A 27,367-nucleotide genomic window follows, 5' to 3' on the forward strand; every position below is an offset into this window, starting at 1 on the left:
AGAGATTCCCCTCTTCCTGAGGAGGCGATACCTGAACGCGATCTCTTTCTCTCTTTCTTTTTCTCTCTCTTTGTCTCTACTATTAGCTCCCGAAGAATCCGGATCTACGTCTTAAGGTTTATATAAAGGAGGCTCTCGTTCGTTAATCATCAATCTGGTTGTCCTCGTGGATTTTCCGCCGCCTTTCGCTTTAATTCGTTCGCAGAAAATTCAGGACAAATTTTTAGCGCTGCTCGCAAAGTAGAGGATAAAGACGAAAATTCTTTTAAATAAATGTACAGAATTCTTTAGAATTTACCTTGAAAAAGAATTTTATAAAAATTTCTCTCGTTGGATACAATAAAAAATATTAATGTCTACCAATATGATCCATTTATTTTACTATGTATATATATTAATAATTTTTATTGTGGTAAATATTTTTTAATCGGAGAAAAACAACTCTCTTAAAATTCTTAAAAATATTATTTCACGATTGCCACGATTTTCAGGGTAAATTCTAAGAGAACATTCTCTCCATGTACGATTGTACAAAGTCGTTTCAGACATGTATTAAAAACAGTCCAGATTGTTTTCTTAACAAGCATACCGATCACCGATGAGAATTAAGAAGGCCGAAAGAGAGTGATTGAATTTTCTTTCAATCGCGCCCGAGGGGTGTCTCGGCGAACGTGTAATTAAATATTTTTCCCGGCTCCCCGTCTTGCTGAAATATCCTCGAGCAGTGTATCTCGAACGCGAATCGCGCGATATCTCGTCTCGACGTGATCGTGATGGGAACGAGAAATCTCTTCAACGTCGTCGCGGGTTTCGACATCGCGCGTTGCCCGGCGGCGGTAACACCTGTGCCACTCTTTTCTCACGTGAAAAAATATATCTCTTTTGTCCTTTTCCGCGAGCCACTTAATTGATCCGGCGGATTTTGGCGAATTTATTGGCGCCCCTCATCGTTAAGCTCACTCTTCGGACATATAATTCGCTCCGGCTCGCGTTATTAACGGGGATTATCTCGACGACAAGGTTAACAAGGTGGGCGATTTCTGCAATTAATTGGCTGCATTCGAGTGATAATGCTGAATAAATATTCAATTTTTTTTTCTTTTTAACGAGGGACACATATTTATCGAAAATATAGGTTAGCGCCTGACCTCTTTTTTAGGAAGATAAGAGCGACTCATCCGTAACGTTTGTCTCTCCTAGAATCCGCGATAAGATCCGATACTCGTCATTATATGTATATGTATATATAATCCGATATCCGTTTGTATAAACAGTCAAGCTATTATCAGTTTGCAAACAATGGAATTCCCTGGATCAAGGATATATACGCTTTGTGTTTAAAGATGCTTTGCGTCGTGGCGAGAGAATCGACATTTTCCACTGTCTTTCCTTGACATTTATTTTATTTCGTGGCTAACGCGAATTCTCATGTTCTCTATATTTCCTATTATTATTTTAATTTTATTCAAATTTAAGCATCATCTAAGAATATACATATAATATTATGAATTTCGATAAATTTCGCGTTCAGCTTTTCCCGAGAGATCTCAACGTTGGTCTGCCAGGTCTATCTAGAGCACAGCGGTCAGTAAAAAGCCGGGCACCTTGCAGGTACTGGTAAGGAAGTACCACGGATCCAGTGTAAAAGAAAAAGACGACAGCGGATCGAATCTAGATAGCGTTAATACGGTCAAAGTGAAACAAATTCCTTGGCAACGTTTGCTGTGTTCATTGTTGGGAGGAAAATTAATTTTTCTTTCATTACTGTCGATGATAAAAATCATCAAGCGACAATTAGAACATTCCTATGAAATTCTGGGAATTTTTATTGACTGAAAATTTACAATGATTCTATCACGATATCTGGATATTAATAATTATAATTACAATTAATAAATATATATTTTAATCATTATAATATTAATATGTACTATACCTATTAATAATATATATAGAGAACATTTCATGTACTGATGAATATTACCGCTAATAGTTTAAGTAATTGTCAATTATTTTCTTATATAATAATATATTATACTTTGACAAATGGATGATGTATAGGTATTGCGTAATCGCCCGCGATAAAAGGCTAAAAATAAACGATTAAAGTGTGAGACATGAAAAGGAGGTGCTATATGCTATTTATTTTAAACGGTAAAACGACTTGAGTAAAGCGCGAATATTATACGCCTTGTGGAACAATTGGTACGCATTTAATTAGCCATTAGCTGTCGAGTTGCCGTGTCTGTGTGTTTGAATTGTTCGCTTCTCTTCTCTCAATTATTTCAAATACGCGTTTTTATTATCGCACTTTTATTATGTGTATATTGCCCTAATTATTCAATCGACAAAACGGGCTATCGATAGGATAACAACCGCTCGCACACTTTGTCAAAATAACTTATGGAAGATCCGAGATTTATTGCCGTATTTTATATGCTTGCTGCGCATTGATAAATTTCGCGAAATTTATTAATATACGCGCGAACATTGTGCGAACACATTTTCGAAAATTATACGTGACATTGACATTATATCGCGTCGAAACGATGGAAGTCGTTCCTTTGCACAATCGCACGATTGTTTGACGCTAACGCCCACGCCATTGACGATTGTTGTTGCTTGTGACACGTACATACGTCAACACTTGTTGCGTAATTAATGTATGCGAAAAGTATGCAGATACGCACATAATAAGTAAAACGCGCGATGACGTCAATCTCCTTTTTGTGAAATTTGGAAGTTACGACATACGCGACGAAACGTCAAATTTTTGCCGCGAGAAACAATCGACTTTTTCCGAAACAATTTCGCAACAAAAATTTTTATATTTATAAATGTTTAAAAATACCTTACATATTTATATTTTTCCGAGACAAACAAGCAGAAATGCACTCGAATAAAAATATTGAGGGACAGCTTATCTTTCACAGCTGCTGTCACGATATGATGACTTCAAAGCGCAATGATGTGGCCATATTGCAGATGAAACAGGTGTAATTATTCAGTTTACAAACCAGTACGCGGTTATTTGTGTGTACTTTTGCAAATATTGTGCGAATTAAATGACACACGTGTTAATTTCTTTCGTCAAATGCAACGTATTGGAATTAATAATTCTCAAAAGACAAAAGAATGACTGGGATACGTTCGTTATAAATCATGCGCGCGAATTATTGACGCATTCGTGACGCCATTTTATTCGCCTCGCACTTTTTAATCGTTTATACTTGTTAATCTCGCATACTGTCTAAAAAGAAAAAAAAACACGAGATAATATAAATGTTTCCACGTATTTGATGTCAAACAAATATAATATTATTGATGACATATTTACAATTAAGTATTTCTAATCTTTAAACGAACGAGATTTTTATCTTTGTGTCTGTGATACTTTTACAACTCTTATTTGTATCGGAGAAATCTTACAAATCTAAGAACCATATTTGATGGAGGCAAATTGGTGCTATTCTTACCTGCAATGATAGATAAAAATGACGATAATTTCTTCAATTGTGGGGAACTCTTTTCCTATCTTTTTCTGCGATAAGATAAGCCGACCAAAGGATAAAGATTAATTTTTATTTTCTAAATGATAACATGTTTTGTTGCAAGATGATTCTGGCATTTCCGCTATGTTCCTCAAAACTCTACTCATACATCATGTTTGATGCATTTCACAAATGCATCCTGCACTTTATCATGCATCGCGAGAACGCGGCTGTTGCACGGTTGTTTAATTAATCGAAATACCCATTTAATTATAATTAGCTAATAATCAACAATAATAATAAAGTAATTCAATAACTGATAAACAAATGGACTGATTAATTAATCACAGATATATAGAATACAATCAATATAAATCATTACATAAATTTAGAAACAAGGCTGCTAAAATCTAACAAAGATTTCATTTTATATATATAGAGAGACCGATTTAAATGAATTCGAATAACATCCCGCGCTCAAATCAGTTTGTAACAGATTATATAATTGTCATTACGTTTCGTGTACCTTGATAATTGCAGACATATCCGTATACAGCGTACGGAATATAATGATCGAGCTAGCGTATAGTAGTCCGTGCGAAATAACTCCGTCCCGATGGCGGAGTGAAAGTTATTCGTCGCTAATGAATTCGTAATTTCAACAAGTATACGTCGCCGTTCGCGTTGCGATCTGAGCGCATATCGATGAAGAAAGAGGGCAGAACGGGCGGAATTGAATGGCGAAAGAGGGAGAGAGAGAGAGAAAGAGAAAAAGAATGACATTATGCGGAGAGTGCACACACATACAAATATAAACACACACACACACAGCACGCGCGCGTGTTGCGCTCGCACGATCGCGCCCGGAATTTCCGGCCTAAATCGTTCACACCGCGTCGCGGCACCGCTTGCTTACGCGACCTTGCCGCGGATTTCACTCGAGGACTTCGAAAGCGAGACGGCGGAGTTCCGCCGTCGTAATCTCCTCCGTGGAATGGAGATATCTTTTTATCGCGTAAAAGTTGCAAATATTCCTCCGCGGAATTGTAAAATTCGTAATTAGAGAATCTTTGCGCCGTAAACGCGTAACTTTCATTAGACGTACATTATTATTATTATTATTATTATTTGTTTCACAAGGTATTGTAAGTTTCATAAATTTTTCTCACGCATATTTCTCAACAGATATGTGTCATAAAAAGTTATGCACATATTAAATCGCAATATGTATAGACAAATAATTTATTATAAAATTCTTATAAAACGCGGCCCAGTGTCCGAGGGAAATATGTAAGAGGCGGATGTTTATCTAGGTTTATTCGATATGCGAATTTTTTTAAAAGTTGCAAGCGTGTGTGTGTGAAAAGGCAGGTCCAGAAGCTAGATGATCGCGACAGGAAGTAACGAGATTCTCCGCGAGCCTAGGCAAGCAGATCGCGGCTTCGAATGCGAGGACTACATATCTTCTGACTTAATTAAAGTAACGGAATGTACCGGGTATCCGTGGCCGAAATAAATTATGTATCTTCAACCTCTCTTCGTGCATACTTCTTTCCAACTATCTTCATTATACTATAATACATCTAAAGAGTTGGCGCATTTCTTTTCCAGCATTCTGATCTATGTGACTGATAGTTTTGGTTTACTGAATCACTGAATCGTCACAGAATCTAGATATGCTAAACCGGAAATAATAAGCTCTTTTATATGCGAGCAGCCTAAGTTAAACAATTAAAGAGCCGTATATATATTTCCTAAAATTATATCTCTGCGGATAATTAAGATTTATGAAGCGCAAATACAATACACGATATTCGACGTTTCCGCATGATGTAAATTCTATTTCTGCACGTAATTTACGTAACCGTGAAGATAACATATAAAGCCATATAGAATATATAGATCATCTGCTTATATAATCCCATTTCTCATTTCACCATTCCACCTTTCAATTGTCGCAGATGATAATCTTTCGAATCGGTCCGTACATGAACATTCGAATCGAGGCATTATATTGAATAAACTCCTCTTTTATTAAAATTACCTCGGTGAAACTCTTCTTCGCGGACTATGCATGCCCTTGCGTGACAGTGAGACATTGAAAACGGGAAACTATTTGTTTCCCGCATAGTTCGCTTAGTGTATAGTTCGCATGAGAAAAAGTTTGCGGACGGCGAGCGGTGAAACCGCGTGGACGTAATTTTCAAGACGCAAGAAGCCTGCTTGAAACCGGTACGCGAAGAGCAACGTGTGTATATACATATGTATACATGTATACATATGAAACCGGTGTGTCTTTTCCTATCCAGGCCGCGCCGCGATACGTCAGTGTCGCCGTACCGGAAGCAGGGAATCTAAAACCGCACAGCGACACTCTGCTTCCGGTCTTTACACGGTCCTTACGTTATTCGCCTTAAAACCCGTTTGCGCTGTTGAGCTTCGCGTGCACGACTTATGGGAAACATCTGGATGTGTTACACGCAGCTTTTATCGAATCCCCGAGTGGAAAAGCGAGCGAGCGATCTAACGATTCGCGCAAATCTCGATTGGCTTGCATAAGAAATAAGGAAGACCGTCGTATAAAGTGTACCTCCCGCATTTGTCGCGTTTATTTTTCACCGCTATTTTCTTCTTCCGCGTGAAGACATTTTACGTGATTAAAAATTAAGATTTAATGAAATACGTTTGTAAGTTGCTAATGACATTTATGTGACAATTATTTTATTTCAATGCCAGGTAAATTATTTTTAAATTCCTCTGTACTCATTTTATTAAAAAGTAAATATAGTTACATTTATATTTGTATCAGAATCCTTTCGATTTATTTAATTATTTTATTAGAAACAATGAAAAATTGTTAAAATTTTGTGCACTTTAAAATTATATCAACCTATATATAAAGCAGAGCCACATATTTATTTTACAAAAGAGAGAAATTTCAGCAAGGTGATCATTTTTTCGCGATTGTCGGGGTTTAAAAAATTATCGCGGGATAATCATGCGATCATTGTGTGTGTGAAAACACGATCTCTTGTGTGTATACATAACACGCATGTCCGAGGGAACGCGATCGATAAACGTAATTTATATTCCCCTTTTACGTTCCCGTATCCCCGATAATTAACTGCTACGCGATGTCCGCAGCCCCCGCAGTAAGAACGGTTTACGGTGGCGAGAAAACGGTTTTTTTTTCTTTTTTTTTCGAGAAGACGGCGCCTTTCGAGTCTGCCGCAACGTCGCGAAAGCTCAAGCGGGAGAACAGAGGCCACATGTAATTAATTACACTCACATCCGTGATTAATGATTTTGTCTCGCTCGCCGACAAACAACGCGTGAAACCTTCGTTATTGGTTTAGCGACGCTTAATTGCTGAATCGAAGTGGGCTTGAAACTTGATGGAGTATCGATATACCTTTATTCGCGAGAGTATACAAGACGTATACATAAATTTACATATAATGTGTCGCATGCGGGATAAAATTCAAAGGGGAGATTAAGATCGAAATTTATCGGGTGCAGTTTTGACAGGCGCGGTATACCGCTATATTAGGAATTTTTTTATTCTAACGGCACCGGCGCCTACTAATTATCCGAAAATTTCTTCAACGGTATCGGCTGACGTAACGCAGCCGGTTTTTTTTTTCTTTTAAATTTTGGCACGGGCCTTCCACGGGGAACGCTCTCGAGCGAGTTCGGCCGCGATAGCATTAATTAATCAAAGAGCAGCGTGCGAACCAACCGTTGGACAAAGCGAAAAAATTTAGGAAGCAATTTTATATTTTCGGCACGCTTGTTATCGCGCGCATTCGCCGATAATGAACTTTCACGGTTGTTACACGTGTTACATAAATTTGACTTTATCATCCTATCACAGATATCGTTATTATTGAGCATTCATGCGTAGTGGGTTCTACGTTCATTGTCGGAAATAATTTTTCATGTGGCTCTTTATATATATATATATATATACACACAGAATCCGCTAATTTTTAGAGTCTGAGAAATTGTTTAAATTTTATCTCTATATTTAACAAATACTGTCTATAAATTTAAAGTATATAGGAGAATATATTCGTGAGGTTGTGTGCGTATCGCGGATACAAAGAGGGAGTTAAAATATTCATTACCCTCGTGCGTTAGATAGAATTTTCCACGATGGGGTCTAATCGGGGTAGCATGGAAAGCGGTGAAAAAAAAGAGAAAAAGAGAGAGAGAGAGGGAAAATCACGCGGGGATGGAAGCACATGGCGGAGATACCGAGCCAGGTGCATATTTAATGCGAAATTGTTGCCTCCTCACTTTTATGTATTATATATCGCTCTATCGTAAATCGGAAATGTAGGAGTGAAAGATATACAATCAATACACTATTTACGGCTGGATATATAATTGACTTGACGAGAATAGTAAACGTCAATAATTTTCACTATAGATAGACTGAAAATTAAAAAGTTTGCAAAAGATTTTAACCTGAATATACATGATAAAATATGCGCGACTAAAATATATGTGTCAATATTTTTAACCGCCGTTTATTTTTCTTTTCGATTAGCAATTACTTAATATATACCTTCTACTTTCACAAAGTATATATCCATTTGTTTCGACGTGCGGTCCATTCGATCGTCAAAGTCCGAAGATCGTTGCCCAAGAACTCGCTCTTTAATCCGATATTGCGTTACGGGATTTGAAATATATATTACCGTCTTGGCGTTGCGGAGGCATATATTTTTAAGAGCAAAGTAAAAACGTACCGTTACACCGTTGCAACGTTGCGGCCGCTTCTTTTTCAATGTAAGACGCACCGGTCCCCTATGTAAAGTCACCCAAACGCAAGATGCTAATTTTATCTATAATTGTCAGTCGATCACGCGATATCTCTCAAGCGTGAAACGAGATTTTAGTCGCTTTTAATGTATGGAGATTACGTATGCGCGCATAAATTTGTATTAGAATACATTTTAAAATTGATTTAGCAGAGATTGAGATGTTAATCTATATATATATTTCTTTAGGTAAATCTAGATATTTTAAAATACTAAATCTTTCTGTCCAATATAAATAGATCGAGACTTGAGATTTCTCGTTTTGAGAATTTTCTGTCGACATCCTAAAGGACAAAGAAACTTTTATCGATATCCATGATCGAGAGGAACAAACGGAGGTGAATTTGTTGAGCGAGTAAATGCGCGACTTTGCGATGATATCTCTGTCGTGGCACGAGAAGCCGGTAATTTTCGATGTATACGTCACACGAACGAGGGGAAATCCAGTTTTGCAGGTTTGAGAGATCCTTTGGTTTCGCTTCGTGTGTAATCGTCTCACCACCGCGGTCAAAGTTATATATATAAATATATATAAAAATGTGTGCGTATATGTCGAGCGAGAATACGCCGAGATGGTCAGTTTTTTGTGAAGACTCGACGTGAAAAAAAGTTCGCGAGTAGACGAAAAAGAAAGATCTGGATAAAAGTTGTTTGCTTAATTTTACGATCAAATATATAATTAGCTCGTTCTCGTCTTTAGAAGAATAACGTGGAACGATATATCTCGCGCGCGACAAGTGTCTACGTATACGTAGGAGGAACATGATTTCTTTATGCAAAATTCAAATTCATTCAACCTTAGCATTCACGAAAATAATGCATCGATAGCCTTCTTAATGCGCGCGATCTTTCTTTTTCGAAAGAATTTTTAGATCAAAGCCTACAATATATATCAACGTCCCGGCCATTGCGACTCAAAGCGTCCTCGTTCACTTTATCCGCTCGTAAAATTTCCATGTGGACATACCCGGCCCTTACCTAAACTCCGGTGTTATCCGGATAACGTTGGACCGTCATTTATCACCGGAGGAGGATTTTTAGCAGGCCTCGCGATTTTCTCTTCGCCTCGCCAAGAAACGAGTGAGAGGGTCTGCGAGACGTATTTCGTGTCGAAACGGCGATTGGCTGCGAAAACGAGACGAAAGACGAGGTAAGGAGGAAGAGAAGCCAGGCTCAGAAAAGGTCTTTGGAACCAGTTTCTTCGCTGGACACTTCGTAGCCCGTAATCGAGCTGAAAAATTTTATTTGACAGTTGATCAATTGTACGCCAGTCGCCTCTGCATCCATTTCTCTCTCCCACAGAGATCGGCAGAGATTTATTTGGACATGATATATATGAATATACATGTATATACAGAGTGTATCTAAATAGAGACAAATTTTAAAAGATGATCCTTTGTAAAAAATTAAGGGGAATTTCTTATATAAACCGAAAAGTTTATTTAAAATTAAGTTTTTATTTTTTTTAATTTCAGACAAATATTTATTTAAAAAATAAAACTTGGTGAATATTTTCCGTTTCACTTTTTAATTTGTCTAAAACTTGAGAAAAAAAATAAAAATTAATTTTTACCTCCCTCTTTAAAAAAATATAACTCTTCAGGGAGGAATATATAAGAGTATATATTTATATAAAAAAAACCCTTTAATTTTCGACGAAGAATCATCTAAAATTTTTCACACTTATTTAGACACAGCCTGTATATCTTAACTGGATAAGCGACACATCATTTGCAACAAATATCGACAATACCTATAATAATAATAATAATGACTATAATGCGTTATCTGCAGCTGCTGACAGTTTGCTCTTATCTGGCGCGACCAAAAATGCGTTCCATTTAATCCTCGATTCTTTCAGAACAATCGCATGCGAGGCAAGTGCGCGTAAGGTAACGAAGCACATGAATGAAACGACGTAAACCGGAGGGAAAATGGAAAAAAATATAAAGAGAGAAGCGTAACACGCACCCGCATATCGTTGCTCGCGGTCGCCTACATACGCGCAAGGCCGCGACGATAAAGACACACCTATATACGACGTCCTAGAACTATCGTCCCGTTTATCTCGTTCTCGGATATTTTCTCCGACGCGGGCCTTATTAATTAATTAATGCAAATAAGTAATAATTTTTTCCAAAAAATTCTTTTAACATTTTTGTCACCTGCTGGTGATTAAATCTCGCAAAAAAATAATAATTGTTAAGGTTCATCGCGATGGGACACCCTGTATATAAACGTGTCCCGCATTCGCGCGTTATCCTATTCGCGATGTTGAATCTCGTTAACATTAACGCTTACGTTTATGTTATTTTCCGAAAGGGGAGTTAAAGTTGCGATGGAATGAGCGACTCCCGCTCCAAATTGTCGTTTTGCATTTTATGTTTCTGGTGTTCTGATAAAAAAGTCAAATGATCGATTTCTGTTATATTTAGGTACATATACGATAAAAATAATTAAAAAAAAAAGACTATCGCGACAATTTATTATTAAGATTCGAGATATAACAAATTATATAACTAAATGCACATCGATTAATTATAAATAATACTGCGTCGTTAGCATATCTCCGTTTCAGTATTGCGATGTTACAGTCAGCTCTTGCAACAGCCTGACGTTTTTAATATTTTATATACGAGTACATCGAACGTGAATGCAATTTCGCTTCTCTTTAACGTTTCAGTAAAAATATGCAATAATGCGCAATCGAGAAATTTAAGACAAAGGCATTAATTTTTTTTCCCCCATAAGTTCTACCCTCGTATCGCGTCCAACTCGTAATGATGTACTCGCGTTGCGCAATCCTTAAAATTAATCGATGTATTGCATACTACATAGTGCAATATCAGTGGAGCAAAAGCCGGTGTGGGTATATCGGCTTGTAAAGGTCATCTCACGGAGGCAATTACACGTCTTCGTCTCGCCGTCTTAATATCAACGTCGATACGCAATCCGCAACGCATTCGGCGCGTCAGGATAATCGCCATCTCTCAAGGCTCGACACTTAGATCCAACGACTTTTAATACGATATCGTCGAGCAACATTCCAAACCACTAGTTTTTTCTACATCGATATACAACCGCTAATACAACGTATTCTGAATATAAATTAATCATATAAAAACGGCAAAGTAGATATATCTTCGTATTCTAAATTTAACAGTAAATGCACTTTCACATGATATAAATATTTAATAAATGCGTCGATAAAATGATAACAAGAAAAGTGTATATATATCTCCATGTAATAATACAATATTAATATCAAGTCGCAAATCAATTGATCAATTAATGCGATATTAATTAGAAATTATAATTATAAAGCTAGGTATCGTACATGTGTGAATTGTGGGAGTCACTCTTCCACGATATCGCTTCATCTAGCGGAGGCTCGCGTAATATACATATATAATATATACACATCGAGATTTCCACACGTATTACTTGTGCGAGATCACATTCGACCTTCTGAATGCCGCGAGCGGACGACCTTCGTTTTAGGGTTGCGTCGTGACAACCAGCCCGCCCGCCTACCCGACGATTTCAGGTCGACCCACTTCTCATTGTGATGCTTAGATTCGATTGCTAGAATGGCAAAGTGGGTCACGCGTAAAAGTAACTGTTACGGCAGCGACGTTTCGTGTCAGTCGCGATTGACCGCGGTATGGGTACCCACCTTTATGCCGCGGCAGAAGAGCGCGCGTGTGCCGAGTGCGAAATATGCGTGTGCACGCGCATATTTTATACTATACGCGCGCGTGTTACACGTGCAAACCGCTCAAGGCGGAAACGTTTATCCGCCAAGACAATATTCCGCGCAAGGAAACTTCCGCCTCGTACATATAATTTGTCCCTGAAGGAAAAATATGTCGTTTGTCCTCTACTTTTTATACTTCGTGGATTGAAAGAAAAAAAATTGTCAGAAAAAAATTGCGAGCCATCGAAGTGACGATATATATATATATTTTTTTTTATTTCATGCAAAACGCAACGATATACTTTCACGCTAAAATTAATATCGTCTTTTTTCTCAGGGAGAAACTAATTTTTTTAAATTGAATTCCATCCGCTCCGATTGAACTCCCATTCCCTCGACCGATATTACCGCAAGAAAAGAAGCAATGGCATTCTACGTGTTGTAAAAAACTTCTTTTTTTTCCTTGCCAGGTATAACGTAACGAGAGAATTGACTCACGCCGTTGCCTGTGCACTTGTGCAACTGGTGAAACCAAAGTTTACAAAATCGCTCACGATCGGATCGAATGCCCGATCGATCGATTGGCCATCGAATCAATGAAATTTCTCAAAGTTCAAACAGCCTTCTTTAAATAGCATTATTATCGCAAATGATAACCCCTCTCTCACTGTTTATCGATTCTTCTGCGGCGAATGTCGAACAGGGTGTATAAATGACACGAAATTAAAACGTCGAATTAAAAGAATCGAGTATCTTGTTGAACGCGAGCGCTGCTCAAAAAAATTAGATCGAAATATATTCGCGGAAAGTGTGGCAACAATTTCCGAGCGCAGCGTGAAATTACCGGAGGAAAGAGCGTTTTCCGGTTTTCCCTGTCGGAACACATCCGCGATGATTGACGAATTCTCGAAATGCGCTCTTTCCGCCGCACTCTGAAAACCCGAGCACCTTTCCGGCAAATCGGACACTCCATTCAATCCATTGCACGATATGATGTATGCAAAATTGACATATCCATCGTATCAGTCATATTATCGTACATATGTCGCGTTGTAAGAATCCTTCCTTCAAATCCGCATGCAATAGTCAACAATGATATCGAACGCACATCCCGAAAAAAATTAATTAACCTTTTTGCAAACTGAGAAATCAGTTGACGCGACGGAATCAGCTGATACGCTAAGTCACGAAGGGAGATTCTGTATTTCGACTCCTTTATCTCGCATACGATAACATATGGCAACAGATTCGATAGAATATAATAATAATAAAATGCGCCACACACATTCCCGGATAAAATCTATACCTATGTATATATAATATAAACGGGCGCTCTAAGAAACCGAGTGAAAGGCAACAATGTGAAGGCGAGCGTTCGCACGTAACGCACACATACATATAATCGAGCACGTGCGCGCGCACAACTGTCAGACGCATACAAATCTGCAAAAAAAAAAAAAAAAAAAAAAAAAAAAAAAATCATCGCTATCGCTAAACCGTGTATTCGCATGAATAACAGAGATTCTCCGCGTTCGTGATAAAATTATGCAAGGAAAGACGAGAGCAAAAAAATCCGCTCTGAGAGAGAAAGAAAGATAAAAGACGACATATATATATATATACATGTCAAAGTCGTACGTTTGTACGTACAAGAAGAATCCCTCTTCCTCCCCGTTCGATTGTCACACATGCATCGTGCCTGATCGTGCCGAGCATTGCTTACACATTGATTACACATGAAATGAAATCGCTCATTGCGCACGCAAATACATGCACACAAGTGCACATATACATATATACGTAGACGTCTGTCTGCGATCCAGACAGCCGCGTTCTGTAGAAGAGAAGGCGCGAGCGGAGATCGGTTCTCCCTGGATACGTCAGTCGCGACAAGGACGTCCGTTAAATGGCGAATTATACCTGAATAATCGTTCTACGTTTCTGACACCCGAAGCACCGGAACGAATTTCACTTTATGCGAGAAAATAAAAGGAAAGGAGCAGGAAAAAATCCTCAGGTGGGCTTTACTCTTTATTTCCGTTATATTGAAAATACGTCGGTGTATGCTGCAATTAATCAAAGATGTCATCTGTTTGTTAAAAAAAAATTGACAACCAAATAATCTTCTTCGAGATTTTCGCCAACAATAAGAAAAAATTAAAATCAACTATCATTAGAAAATACAGAGATGAGAGAGGACCACTTTTGACAAGCTTGTATTTACTTTGAAAGTCACAAATGTATTTTGTCGTGAGAAATAGAGCTTCTCTCTACTGTGTGTAACTTTCAATGATGTCAGAGATTCTGCTCCCCAAAGACTCTCATGAATCCGCTAATGAAATATTCCTACAGAATAATTATTCAGACATCGACTGGGAGCCCTAAAGGGCCTATGTGTGCAAAAGTTAACGTTGACGCGTCTTTAGAATTTACAACAGTGGAAGACTATTAAAGGTCAGAATAAAGACAGCGAATAAACAATCTTTGTGAACGGAAAAGTTAAGGGAAGCGATAGCTCTTTGTTGGATTATACGGAAAATAAATGTATAGGATGAGCGAGAAATTGCTATTTAATCTGACATAATAACGCGAAGAGAAGAGCGACGCGAGCTGAAAATTTCCAAGAAAATTTTCCAATTCCACGTTACACGTTTATTCTCAGAAATCTCTGGAAAATTTCCAAGAATTTTGCTAAGATTTAGCGGATCAAAGTCACACATACTTTCTACAGATATAAGCTTTAAATATTAATACGATATTGTAATTCACGATAAATCACGTACCTAGAATCTTTCGAGTGTCTTTACGAAAAAAAATGCATTTAAAATTAAACAAAAAAGTTTCTCGAGTAAGAGAAAATAAAGTTGAACGTCCTGTACTTTTTCTTGGTTTCTCTTCTCCGAGATCAATAGATTATTTTTCTTTAATTTTTAAATTATAAGTCATATATAGAAGTTTATCTTATCGAATTTGTGCATGATGCGTGATCAGTTGCAACATATACGCAGGTGAATAAACATCTCGAAGACCACGTTCGAGAGCAAGGGGAAACCGATGAAGGACGAAGGGAGCAGGTCAATTACCTCCAGATCACCGAGAGAGATTTCGTATCGACGATCAGCCGCCCGTCGCTGTCGTTAAGGAACACCAGTGGCATATGGCTTTTACGACGCGATCTCTTCTTAAATATCGTTAAGCACGAAAGCCTTTTTTTCGAGCATAAGTAATTCGCCTTAATGCACGTCGATCGCCGATATCCGATAAGTATTAAATGGATAAAAGGGCTAATTTCATCAACTTTCGATCAATTACGGTTCTTAGTTCAATTTGAGTCAAGGCCGAATTACACTACGCATTATAAGCAAGCCAATTGGATTTCGTACTTTATATCGTAATATTACTGTGCTTAAAGTATTTTTAAATTCCCTTCACTCTTCTGATTTCTAATCTGATTCAAGTTTCAAAAAATATTTTCATCATAATGCTATATAATGAGAGATTTAACGGGTCCAAATTAAGCCAAATAAAATATACTTGATATGAAGTAATGCATGCAACTGCATACGTTTTCCATCTTTTCACGTAATAAAAATACGTTCGATATTTGAAGGGTTTAGGTCTGTGAGACCGAACGTCGGCGGCGAGAGAAAATGGTATATAACCTTGCTCGAACGACCTCGATCGCCTTCACTGAGAAACCTTCGGTGTGTGTGAAGCCGTGACGAACACACATACATACGTACACGTACATATATGTATATGCATATATACACGATCTCACGACGATTGCTCGGCCGGCTGAGAGATCGGACTCTCGCAGCGCCACGCCGCTGTCGCGAGATCTCTCTCGTGCGTGTAATAAGAGATGCATCGTCGCGATGATACGTGAGGATACCCCTCGATGACCGAGTAAGAATTTTCTACACGCGAAACAAAAATATACGATATCTAGAAAATAATGTGGGATAAAGTATATGTGTAACACGTATTTGCAAAAGATTTCTCTCTAGTTATGTAAATGTCGTGAAATATAAAATATAAATAATAAATAATTAAACGAGTAGCAGCTTGTGCGTTGATAAATTAAGAGAAAGGAATGTTAATGAGATGGCGCGCCCGCGTATTCCTCTCACTCTCACTTTTTTTCATCGACAGAAAATTTTACCGTCTTTTTCTCTCTCCTCTATAGCCCAGCTCAACTTCAACAGTGTATATTTAAGTAACGCTGTCAAATTCGGAGGTTTTTTTTATTTGCATTTCTAGGACAAATGTGATGGCCGATTCATGAAGATACAAGCCTATATACGAGATGATTAATTAGCTTCTCGTACTTGCGATAGTCAGAATGGAATAAATCGTAATATACGTAGAATAACATCGTATGCTAACGTCATAGGTACTAAATAGATTCAGAGAAACACGATTGCTTGCGCAGTTAATAGTTTCGGTAAACATTTTAAAAGAGAAGATGGATAAGTATTGCTATTCCACGAATAGTGGAATATTTTTTTCAAGTATAAATTATAAAACTACAGTCATTATATTAAAACTAACGCAAATTACAATCATTCTATAAACGTTTCGACCGCACGCGGTCTTCTTCAGTATAATTATTGAAATATAAATTCTTACAATTCACATAATATCGAAATTTAATTATAGTTATTCAGAATCAAGAGTTTTTGAGCAATTAACGCGTGTTTCAATCCGTCCTGTCCAACAATGTTCGCCTCGATATGATCCCTGATTTTGTTCAGATCTCGGATAGTTTCATCGTTAATATGCGAGAAATTAACCCGTTCCGTAGGCGCTGCGATTAATAAAAAATTACCGATCAACGTATGTCCAAATTATAATATGTATCCCCTACAATTGGTAGTATGCTTACCTATCATCGTTCTTCTTGACAATTTTGCTACTTATTAACAGTTATTAAGGATGACACATAACAAACCAACAATACAGAAAGACAGCTCATTTTAAACTCTACTTGATCGGAGAGCGTGCGTGTTTATATAAAAAAATTCAAATCTTAATATTTGTTTGCGCGATCGGCGCACGCGCTATCGATATCTCTAATCTATCGTAATCTTAACACGTAGTTGACCGATAAAGCAGCGCTTAAAGTAATCATCGTACGACTTTGACGATTCAGGTGATAATAAAATTCGCAAAAAAGAAAAAAAAGTTGCGTTCACTCACCCCTTCATTCTGTAGGAACTGTATTTTAGGTTTCTCGTTGATCTTATGCTGAAACAGAAAAAAAGTCAAGATTAATTCTCGTTTTCATATAAATATAGATCGAGTGTAGATATAAATATATATAATTACTGTGAAAAGCTAAAATAACTCTAAAATTGCTGCGCAAAAGTACCTCTTCTTAAAGTATTCCTCGAGAAATTATGATAAAATACATTGAAAAATTATCGCAGATATTGTCGAGACCCAATTAGTCTCAGATCGATATATAAGGCACGCGGATGAAAGCCGAAGAACGAAGAATTTCTAGTCGCGAAGAATTTCAGACGCTCATCATTCAAGGTGATTATTACAACAGTAGTTAATTTAAATGAGGCGTCGATTAGCGTATAATTACTCGGTGCCGATTGCTTGTCCAACCTGCTGGTCATAATAACAATGAGTCGTCATTAATTGATAAAGCGAATGCGTGCGATTAGGCCCGCATGAAGGTGAATACAAAAACGCGAGATTTTGTGCGCCCGCGTGAAATTGTGTGAAATAATCTCGTAACTCGCGAGAGTTGCGTTATGTCGCACGGGTGGTGATTTTGCGCATATCTTTTACATATACGTGTCTCTATATGTCTCCTGGCGAGATAATCTGAAAAAGGGAAAGTCCATTGAGAGAACATCATCGTTCATTTTCGCATCTGTTATTCAAACGCGACAAAAACGCATGGAAAAAATTTCAGCTAAATTTCAGATATAATAAATATAATAATTAATATGTTTTCCCGTGCATAAATATCACTGTCGCAATTGCCAGAATTATAATAAACCCTTATAAATCGCGATGATTTGCTCTGTGTCAAAATATTTCCTCCATTTTCAATCTCAATTTTTAATTTTATTTTTATTTCGATCTCTCTTTTGCAATTATTTAATTTAATTTAATTTTGCTCCTCCTCTAAAAATGCGAAACTTGCCTTTACACATCCGTTGTATATCTACCGATCCTATTGCTCATTAAACTCGTGTATTCGCGATTTGCTAATGTCATCGGCAGCGAGAAATGTGCTTACGCTATTCGTACGTATTACGAAGCTTACACGGTTTCCACTTATCGTCGATTTGAAACCTGTCGAGACACAGACGTGAATGCCCGAGCGCGCGCCGGCTGCACGCGAGAAAATTAATCGCGCCGCGGAAGATCGCGTTTTATTCGAACGCGCGCTAGGTCGACCAGGATTGACCTGCGAGAGCTAAGAGTACCGCGAGATGAAAAGAATGATTTGCCTCTTTCTTGCGGCGCGCGATCGCCCTGCGTGATTTCACATACTTTCCCTTCCAATCATTCACAGAGCAGCACACAATTCTTGAAATTAGCGCATTTCCCAATCTCTCACTGAAGAAAGACAAATTTTGAACGTTTTATAAAAATAAGAAAGAGATTATAAATAATTGATCGAATGTATACGCGAGTTGAGCAAAGGGTTAACCGCATTTAGAATAAACGGCTTACAAATGGCTTTACGTGGTTCTCTAACGCTTCAAGTCTAGATCTAGAGCGACACGCGCGAAGCGGTATATGCTTTCACGATAATTCCTCATGGTCGGGGAACTTGGACCGACGACGCGGTTACACTTTGATGGCCTGCGGAAAAAGTGACGGCATTAGACAACGATCGAGAAGTCCATTATACGGTCGCGGCGAAGGTTTTACGAGAACGCAACTGACTCTCTGTCACGCTCACATATGACAAACACGAGCATATATATCGTTGCATATCTCTCTCCCGTATGTGTCTGCTCGTGGATTGTGGTATTCGCGGCGTAATACGGCGTATAATTATACTATACCACGGCGTGTTACATAAATGCAATGGAATAATCAAGAGTCACCCTGCGCGCTCTCGGTCCGCTTTCACTCAATAAAGGGATCCATTACGGGTTTAATTATTCTAATAATCGTTTTCGTTATATTCGAAAACTCGCCCCTCGAATTCCCCACGCATTATTATTTTACACGGTTGATCGAAAAATAGCGATAAATATTTTCCCTCGAGGTTTGGAGACTCGAAGAAACATTTTTAGGACAAAAGGTATAGTTTGGCGAATGGGTCTAATGAACTCTTGTGCGAAGCTCGAAAATTAACGATATAGTCGCCGACTGCATGCACGCGTGCGCATCCGCATGATATGTTAAAAGGACAAAGTGTGTTTCCCTCTCTGAAGGGGTGTCTTTCTCTCCCGCGGCGAAGTATAAGTGAAATTTCGTCGTCGCCATCGCTATTGTCGATGCGGGTCGTTGGCCTCGGAACGGTCGGAAATGTGGGAAGGAGAAAGGACGAATGAAGGAGCTTACCATTCGCTGATTAAACTCGTTTATGTGAGAACATTTATGAGAGTGTAATAAACGATCATCGAAAGAGATCAAAAATTTAGGACAGCGCGAGTGCGACTTTGTCAGAAAAGTAAAAATATCTTTTTGATCGCAGTCTCTTATTATTTGTATATAAGCTCATCCTTTTATAAAATGCCTATAGATTTTTCATTAAAAAAAAAAAAAATAATAAAAAAAATAAATGTACAAAACGTTCGCAACATTATATATAATTTGCAATGTACAATATAAAAATAAATACATAAATAAAGACAAAAGAAACGTAAATAAAATTGAAAACGTCTCGTATATTATCAATCAAGAACGAGATGACAGCTTCGCATTTATTTTTTACATTTAAATTGTGATGAAAAACGAGACGTGCTACGCAAACGACCTCGAAAAGGTTCTTGCCAGCCATATTCCTCTCAAACAAGAGAACCTCCTCGGCGGCAGGTCAATAACTCTTCGTCCTGCGCAACCCCCCCAGACTTCCCCTCGTCTCTTACGCATCGCATTTTCACCCCCGACGGTGGTGGCGGCGACGGCGACCCTTTATCCCGCTTCCTACCAGAATTGGATCTCCGGTCTGTGAGCCCATCGCGTTAACAACAGCTCACCATGCATCTTAACCCTTGGGCTGCGAGTTATCCGCAGATTAATTATATTTGTCCCGTGTGTCAACCGATAGGACGCGATCGATTTATTAATCGCCGACAAATAGAGCCTATTCGAATTTCGATTATCGATTAATTATACAGAGACTCGAATGCAGCGTGTTTACAGAAATTTCCTCCTTAATTACTTAATTACGATGATTTGCGCGGCTCGTACGTTTTTTCTCCGATGACTTGTGTCTTTCCGTTATCAATCGACTTATCATTGCTTAATTAATAGGCATCCGCATACAGACGCTGATTACTCTCTAATAACGAGTTAATCATAAGTTATCATAACGCTAACGACTCGATTATGAGAAAACGATGACAACGATGATGTTCCAGCACGTGTTGTTCTCGCGGAATATCGAGAGGAAAACTTCATGTCTAGCCGACTACTGTTTAAAAACATGTACATATGTATGTACTTGGTCTCTCTTGCACGCGATCGAAAAAGGACGAAAAAGCAAGAAGAAACCCACGTTGTGTGCGGTTGCGCAAGTCTTTTGCATCGGGTGCGCCTCGATATATGTATATATTTCGCCGCATAAAACGTTTATTCGCCGACATCTCGAGGATGTGCATGAAAATATTTTCTCAAGTTGAAAACTACGAGAAAAAAAGCTTTGTCTCAAAATCATTTTATATAAAAAGATCGCAGCTTTATGGCAATTCAAAATCTTTCATTTACACGAGCAATAAATGCATTAAAATTCTCTAGAAATATAATACACTAGGGAGAAAGAGAGAGAAAAGTTATGTAATGTTATATATGTATATATATATAGATATTTCAATATAAATAAATACCAAATACGAAAAGTTCACTTGTTACATATATCGAGAAATCGCTACCGAGTTTTATTTCTCTCAAGGCGAATTTTATTTTCTCCGCGCATAAACGAGACACCGAGTCCTTTTTATTCATGGAAGCACATTCATAACGTCGCAAGAAATCTCAGCTGTGTATATGTATATAAAAGCAAGTACGCGCCTTTAACTTCTCCAACGTAACGCGGCATCTTTATTCACCGTATCTTTATTCATTCATCACTTTTCTCGTGCGCTTCCTTCGACGGAATAAAGGCGAAAGCGTGCGCTCGCTCCACTTTGATTTTTGATCTAATTTTTAGAGGAGGGGGTCTAAAGAGAGAGAGAGAGAGATCGCGAGTGCGAGAGCGTTTTGCAATCATTCCGCAATCACGATGCGGGAAAATAGGAACGTATTTTTGGTTCGTTAACCCTGAATGTGCGCGTAATAAACTGCCGCTGTTGCTGTTGCTACCAGCAACGCGATGTACACGCTGCTGTAATAACACACGTGGCGGTAAGAAACCTACCTAATTAAGTAATTAAACGCACAACTATGTGCTATGCACGGCGTCTACACTCGTGAGTAACTAACGTGGCCGTATTTAAGCCATAAAGCCCGTTCTTATTAGTCAGTTGAACTATTTTATCGTCGGATGAATGAGGTGTATCTAGCGCGTATTTACCGGGCTCTCGCGGATATACAAAACGTCAACCGCGCGATATAAACTCAATTAATTGCAATTATTGCGCAACTGATTCTTTTCTTTTTTTTCGTCCGCGCAAAGTGGAAAAGCCGCGAACCGGTACTAATGAAAATATATATACCGGTTCGCGGAAGGTTTTAAAGAGCAAATATCTCGATATATGCGTTTACTTTTCCAATAATCGATTTCAGGAGGGATTACATCTTCAGGATGTCCAGCAGACTCAATGAAAAAAATTCTCTGACTTTTTAGTATTATTTTTTCCAAATATATAATTTGCATATATCTATATATGATCAATCAATTAAATATTAAATCATGAAATCCTTGAGATATTTTTGTTAACGATGAAAAGGTTCGGAAGTTAAAAAAACAAAAATTTTAATCAATTATACAATATATGTACGATAATAGAAACAAACATGTCACTAAATATAAACTATTTAAATAATCACCTTTTTTATTTATATTATATCCAATTTTTTTAATTTTGTCTCTATTAAACACATTGAAATAAAATAATGCGACGATGAAAATATAAATTAACGAACACGCTGTAGATGAATCGATTTTTAACGACACAGAAAATTAGCGTGCTGGGCGTCGAGGAAAAGTTTATATTTATTTCATAAAAAATTTCAAATTATCTAGACAAATGTAGAATAATGTAAAAAATGCAGATAAGTAGTAAAATTTCTGACTTCCTGACTTTTCCCTGACAATTCCAGATTGATAAAATTCCCTGACAATGCCCGGTTTTCCAGATTTCCCTGACCGCTAGACACCCTGATCTTATGCTCGCGTAGATAAGCGCGATAAGGGCGGTGTCACCGCGATGACTGCCCACTACTTTCGTCTGCGATTAGTTTGCCGACGCGGAAAAAGAAAGGCGGTTCGCCAAAAATCTCTCGATCGGCTCTCAATTAATTGCTCAGACGCGGACATATAATCGCCATGAGACGGCAAGCACGGTTGCCGGTTCGCAACAGGTAGACAGCAGCAGCAGGCAGCCACACGGTGCGCTTATTCGCCTCGCTACGATGAGAAATTCGCCAACACCGCCAACTGGTTCACTTTCTCTCGGGCGGCGAACTCCAGGCCTGCTGTTCATTCTGCCTCCCTTCGTACGTGCATATACCCGCGTGCACACACGTTTACACGGCTTGCGCACGGTTGGCGCACGCGGGCAACACGTGCACGTTGCAATATATAAGTGCATACGCGCGCGTGTACCGATCGGCTTTGAGACCGCGACTTTGCAGGTTGGATCGCAGCGAATCCGAGATCCGGGTTATTCCAACCTGGCATGGGACCTTAACCCTAACAGCGGACTGTTGAGTCGTGTATAAAAAAGTTACAATTCTTTTTTAAATCAATGAACACTTTTGAAAATTACTTTTTAAATCTCTATCAAGCTTCGAGCATATCTCTGTTCCTGGGGAACCTTGACTAAAAATTGAAAAATGAAACATATCCGAGAAAAAATGTCTAAAGTGTAATTAATGATTGACCGCCACGTGTTATTACGCACTTTGCGCAACTATTTAATTACGCGTTTTGATTTCTGAGGATTAAAAAATCGATTCTGCTGCGATCGATTACCATCGATGCACTCGCATCAATAATCAGAGTTACAGGCGGAATTTGCGCGCGGTGTGCACGAGCGACGAACCCGGTTTTAAAGATCCGGGCGCCGCGCCGAGACAGCGAACGTCGTAATCAGAGCGATTAGGCGTGGCCGCGATAAGCGTGCAGAGGCTGTTCGTTCGTTCGTCGTCGCCTGTGCTAAACGCGCGCTCAGCGCATTGTTTCTAGGTCTCCCGGTTGTCTGTCGTCACTTTCAAACGTATGCCTTTCGAAATGCATTCGTACAAGCCTCTACTTTCTCGTAGCTTCCATTCCCGATCTGTCTGCCGATCATCGATATCTGCCGTTATTTTCCTTCACAGCTGTCAGAGCTGTCAGGAAATATTACACCTCTGCAAAGTTGACACCTTATCTTTCAAAAAAATTATTTCAAGTTCTGAGTGCACCCCGTAGAGTTCCAGAGTTTCCTATTAATTTTAAAAATAATTCTGGCGAATTATAAGACAAGAAATGATTGATGACTTTTGGGGATGCTAACTTCACAAAATTAAATCTAAATCAGCGATGAATTAAAAGAATTAAAAATAATTAATTTTGTCATTAGAATTTCTAGGTGTTATCCAGAACTCTCAACAGATCTACGGAACTTTAAATATTAAAAAATTATTCCTATTTTAAGGAGACACTCAATAACTTCAATAACTGTGGAGTTAAACGATTTAAAGACCAAAAGAATGAGGTTTATTATATACATAGAAAAAATCATGCTATTGAAGTTTTATGATTTTATTTAAAAATTATGATTTGGAAAAAGTCGAAAGAGTACAGCAGATATATTGCACGAGTGTGGAAGATACCGGAAGCTTCGATAGCGTGCTCAGTTACGCAAACGACACGACGAGGCAAAACGATAGGCACGTGAAGACTATCGGTCATAATTACAGGGTGCTTGAAGGAACACGTCTTGCGTTAGCGCTACCTCCAATAAATCACGCGTTACGCCGAGAATTAATATATATCCACGACAGGCGTCGCGCATGGTGGAAAACGTCATCGTCATCAGCTCGCGAATCAACTCGTACAATGAGCCGCGGACATATAGGCTCCGGAGAGACCGGGATCGGGGATGATTACGCGTGTACGTTGCATGGTAAATGTCAAACGAGTTTTGCGCACCGCCTTTAGGAAAAGAAGAAATTCAATTCCCCGCTCGGCCAATCGATCGCCGCGATCGAATGAGCAGCCGCGAGTTGGCGAAAGGACTTGCCCTTCCTCGAAGCAGCGAAATCCATTTTAATTCGCTCCGCGCATAAAAAGCGGAATATCCTAAGAGAAACGAGCGGGTAAAAGATTCATGATCGCGTACGTCGACGATCCGCAGAAAAACCGTATAGCCGGTATTTAAAGCGTATTATTAACGCCTTATTTAGTAAAAAGAACTGCGCGAAAGCACACCACACATTTTTCCCCTCTATATCAATCTTTTTATTTTTATTTCTCTTCTATTTTCTACCATCCGCGCGAACTTTATTTGTATTATCTCGTTGTTTTACAGCGTGTACAACGAAGTCTCTCGTTTGCTTCAATAGGAGAGATAAGACTATAGAATGGGGAAGACGAGGGTGAACAAGGAGAGAGAACAGCATATCGATCCTCAAAATTAGCGACGACGCAAAATAACTAACGAAGCTTGTTTCGAGTTCCTTTTCTGTCTCGATCATTTTTCTGATCATGATATATTAAATATATCAAAGATGTCTGTAAATCTGTCGTCTGGTTTTTATTCTAATACAGAGTGTTCTTATTTTTTATTTAATTTTCACAAAAATTTAAATTTCCTGAAAAAGAAATTTAATATCAAGTTTTAAGAATTTGTAAAGATATATATATATATATATATATTCATAAAACAGATCTCTCTCTGCTATTCAATTTCGTATATTTAAATTTAATCCAAGTTTTATATATTAAATATTGTACATGTATCGAAATTCTGAAGAAAATAAAGAAAACCTTCGCAAAGGTTAAACATCCAATGGTTTTCGAATATTCTGTATAAAATGGCACGCGCGTTATTTGCATTGTGTTTTTGTCCCGGCAATAATTGTCGCGGGGCTGTAAATCGCGGCGCAAAGCGTGCGCGAGATTGGAGATAAAATAAATTTACCGCCTTCGCGGCGCACAACACGATACGATAAATAAATCGCGCAATTGCGTAATTCGCGGGGACTTTACGCGATCGTTTCCCCGTGAATACTTCCGAGTATAAATGGGCGAAGGGGAGGAGGAGGACGAAAGGGAGAAGGGAGAAAACACGCAATGCGACGTGTAATTCGGTACAGTTAATAACGGCGATCCCGTCGTATAGTTTTTTTTACCCCCGTTTGGCGGACAGGCGGGATTTAAATTACCAGACGCGCGGCCACGACAATCGAATTACCAACAAGAGCAAACTCAGTTAGCTCTCGGGATACAATACACTCTCTCCGTCGCCGTGTCGGGGGCGACGTCCTTTTTTTTATTTTTCTCTTTCCACGATCGAGCGAAAAAGCGTCTCGCGGAGGAGAAAGAGAGAGAGTAGGTGGAGAGGACAAAGGCTTGCGACTGATAGAGGGAGAGAATAAGGGAGAATCTGCGAGGCTGAGGAAAAAACGAGGGAAGCGGTACGAAAAGACCGGACAATCGGGAACCATTATTCGTGCGTTACCTTCTTAAGGGCAGATGGACAACACGCGGAGAGATGAGAAAAAAAAACCGGGTGCCAGAGCGAGGACGACCGGACGATCTCTCGCTTTTCCCGAGTCGAGGATCTCCGTGCGGCTGGGAAGCTCTTGTCGACTTCGTTAAAACCCCCAGTAAGCCGCGCCGATAGACGTAGGGTCCTTCTCCGCGTACATAGCTATACTTCTCGGAGAGTTCGGTCGCGTCGATGCCACACATCGACGCGACTACCTACGCGTCTGTGTGTGTGTATACATATATGTATATACTCGCGTTTGTGCCGCGCCGAGTACCACCTGCCCTGTAGGGGCGTGTTTATGCCGCATTGAACCCGGCGATTCACTCACGGGGTGCTGTTGCACTCTCTACGAACGTCACGCGTGAAAAGTTCCTCACCTTCGATCCGTTCTCATGCTGGAGATTCGATATACATTTTTTTTTCTCTCTTTAGCCAAAAATAATATTATATCGCGTACATTTGTAGCAGAAAAAAATAGATATTTATATATCTCATATATGTATATAGTATAATATAATAATGTTATATTTAGATGAAGAGAGTGCTCTTTCTGTAAGTCGAGACAGCGTCGTCACGATCGTTAGATCTGCGGTAATGAAACGAAATATTAATATTCGCGCAACGGCATTGTTGGCCAAAAGTATTTTAATTTGGAAGTTCTGGGATTAAATATTCTGCGCGCACACAGCTTTTGGCGTAGGTAACCGCAGGATTTTCCAACCACCACCGAGGAACCGAGGAAACGGCGTGCGTCCACGATAATTGCTCATTCTCGGACGTTTATTTCGAGAGAGAAAACGCTTAAATACGATGGGCGAGTAATGACGCGTGGAATATAAAATATAACGTCATTAAACTAGACGAGATGTATATTTCGTCGCGTACAAACGGATATATTGTCCTGAATGAAGTTGCGGTTTCTTTTCATTTCCTTAATTTTTTTTTTGCGCCGTTTACCAAAAACAGTTATCCCGACCTTGTGCCCGCGATATTTTTATATTATTCCGCAAATCGTGATATTTTGTCCATCTTGAACGACGCATCAGCGTCTGAATTAATTCACCGGAAACTTGCTGCACGCGCGCAAAACTAGTTTCGGTCCGAAATAAATTCCTTTTATTTTCTATGCAAACGCGAAGTAGTGCCCCAGTGTACCCTCCCGAATTTTACTCAACTTTGCAGACGGTCGTGAGAACCAGTTCGTCCTGTGGATCCACTTTTTATGGAGATAAATAAAGAATTCGTACATTAATGTGTTAATTAAAATTAAAATCACAATGGAATGTT

General features: G+C 38.8%; 1 protein-coding gene across 1 annotated transcript in view; it reads right to left on the reverse strand.

The window, feature by feature from the left end:
* Positions 1–27,367, reverse strand: part of Su(Tpl) (Suppressor of Triplolethal) — an 84,313-nt gene that overhangs the window by 40,979 nt on the left and 15,967 nt on the right. The window contains exon 2 of the mRNA XM_085486552.1: positions 17,217–17,264. Within this exon, the coding sequence (XP_085342678.1) occupies positions 17,217–17,264 (48 nt within the window). The remainder of the gene's footprint in view (positions 1–17,216; positions 17,265–27,367) is intronic.

Source organism: Nylanderia fulva, unplaced genomic scaffold (genome assembly GCF_048542155.1).
Source record: "Nylanderia fulva isolate GAGA-0341 unplaced genomic scaffold, ASM4854215v1 Scaffold11, whole genome shotgun sequence".
NCBI lineage: Eukaryota > Metazoa > Arthropoda > Insecta > Hymenoptera > Formicidae > Nylanderia > Nylanderia fulva.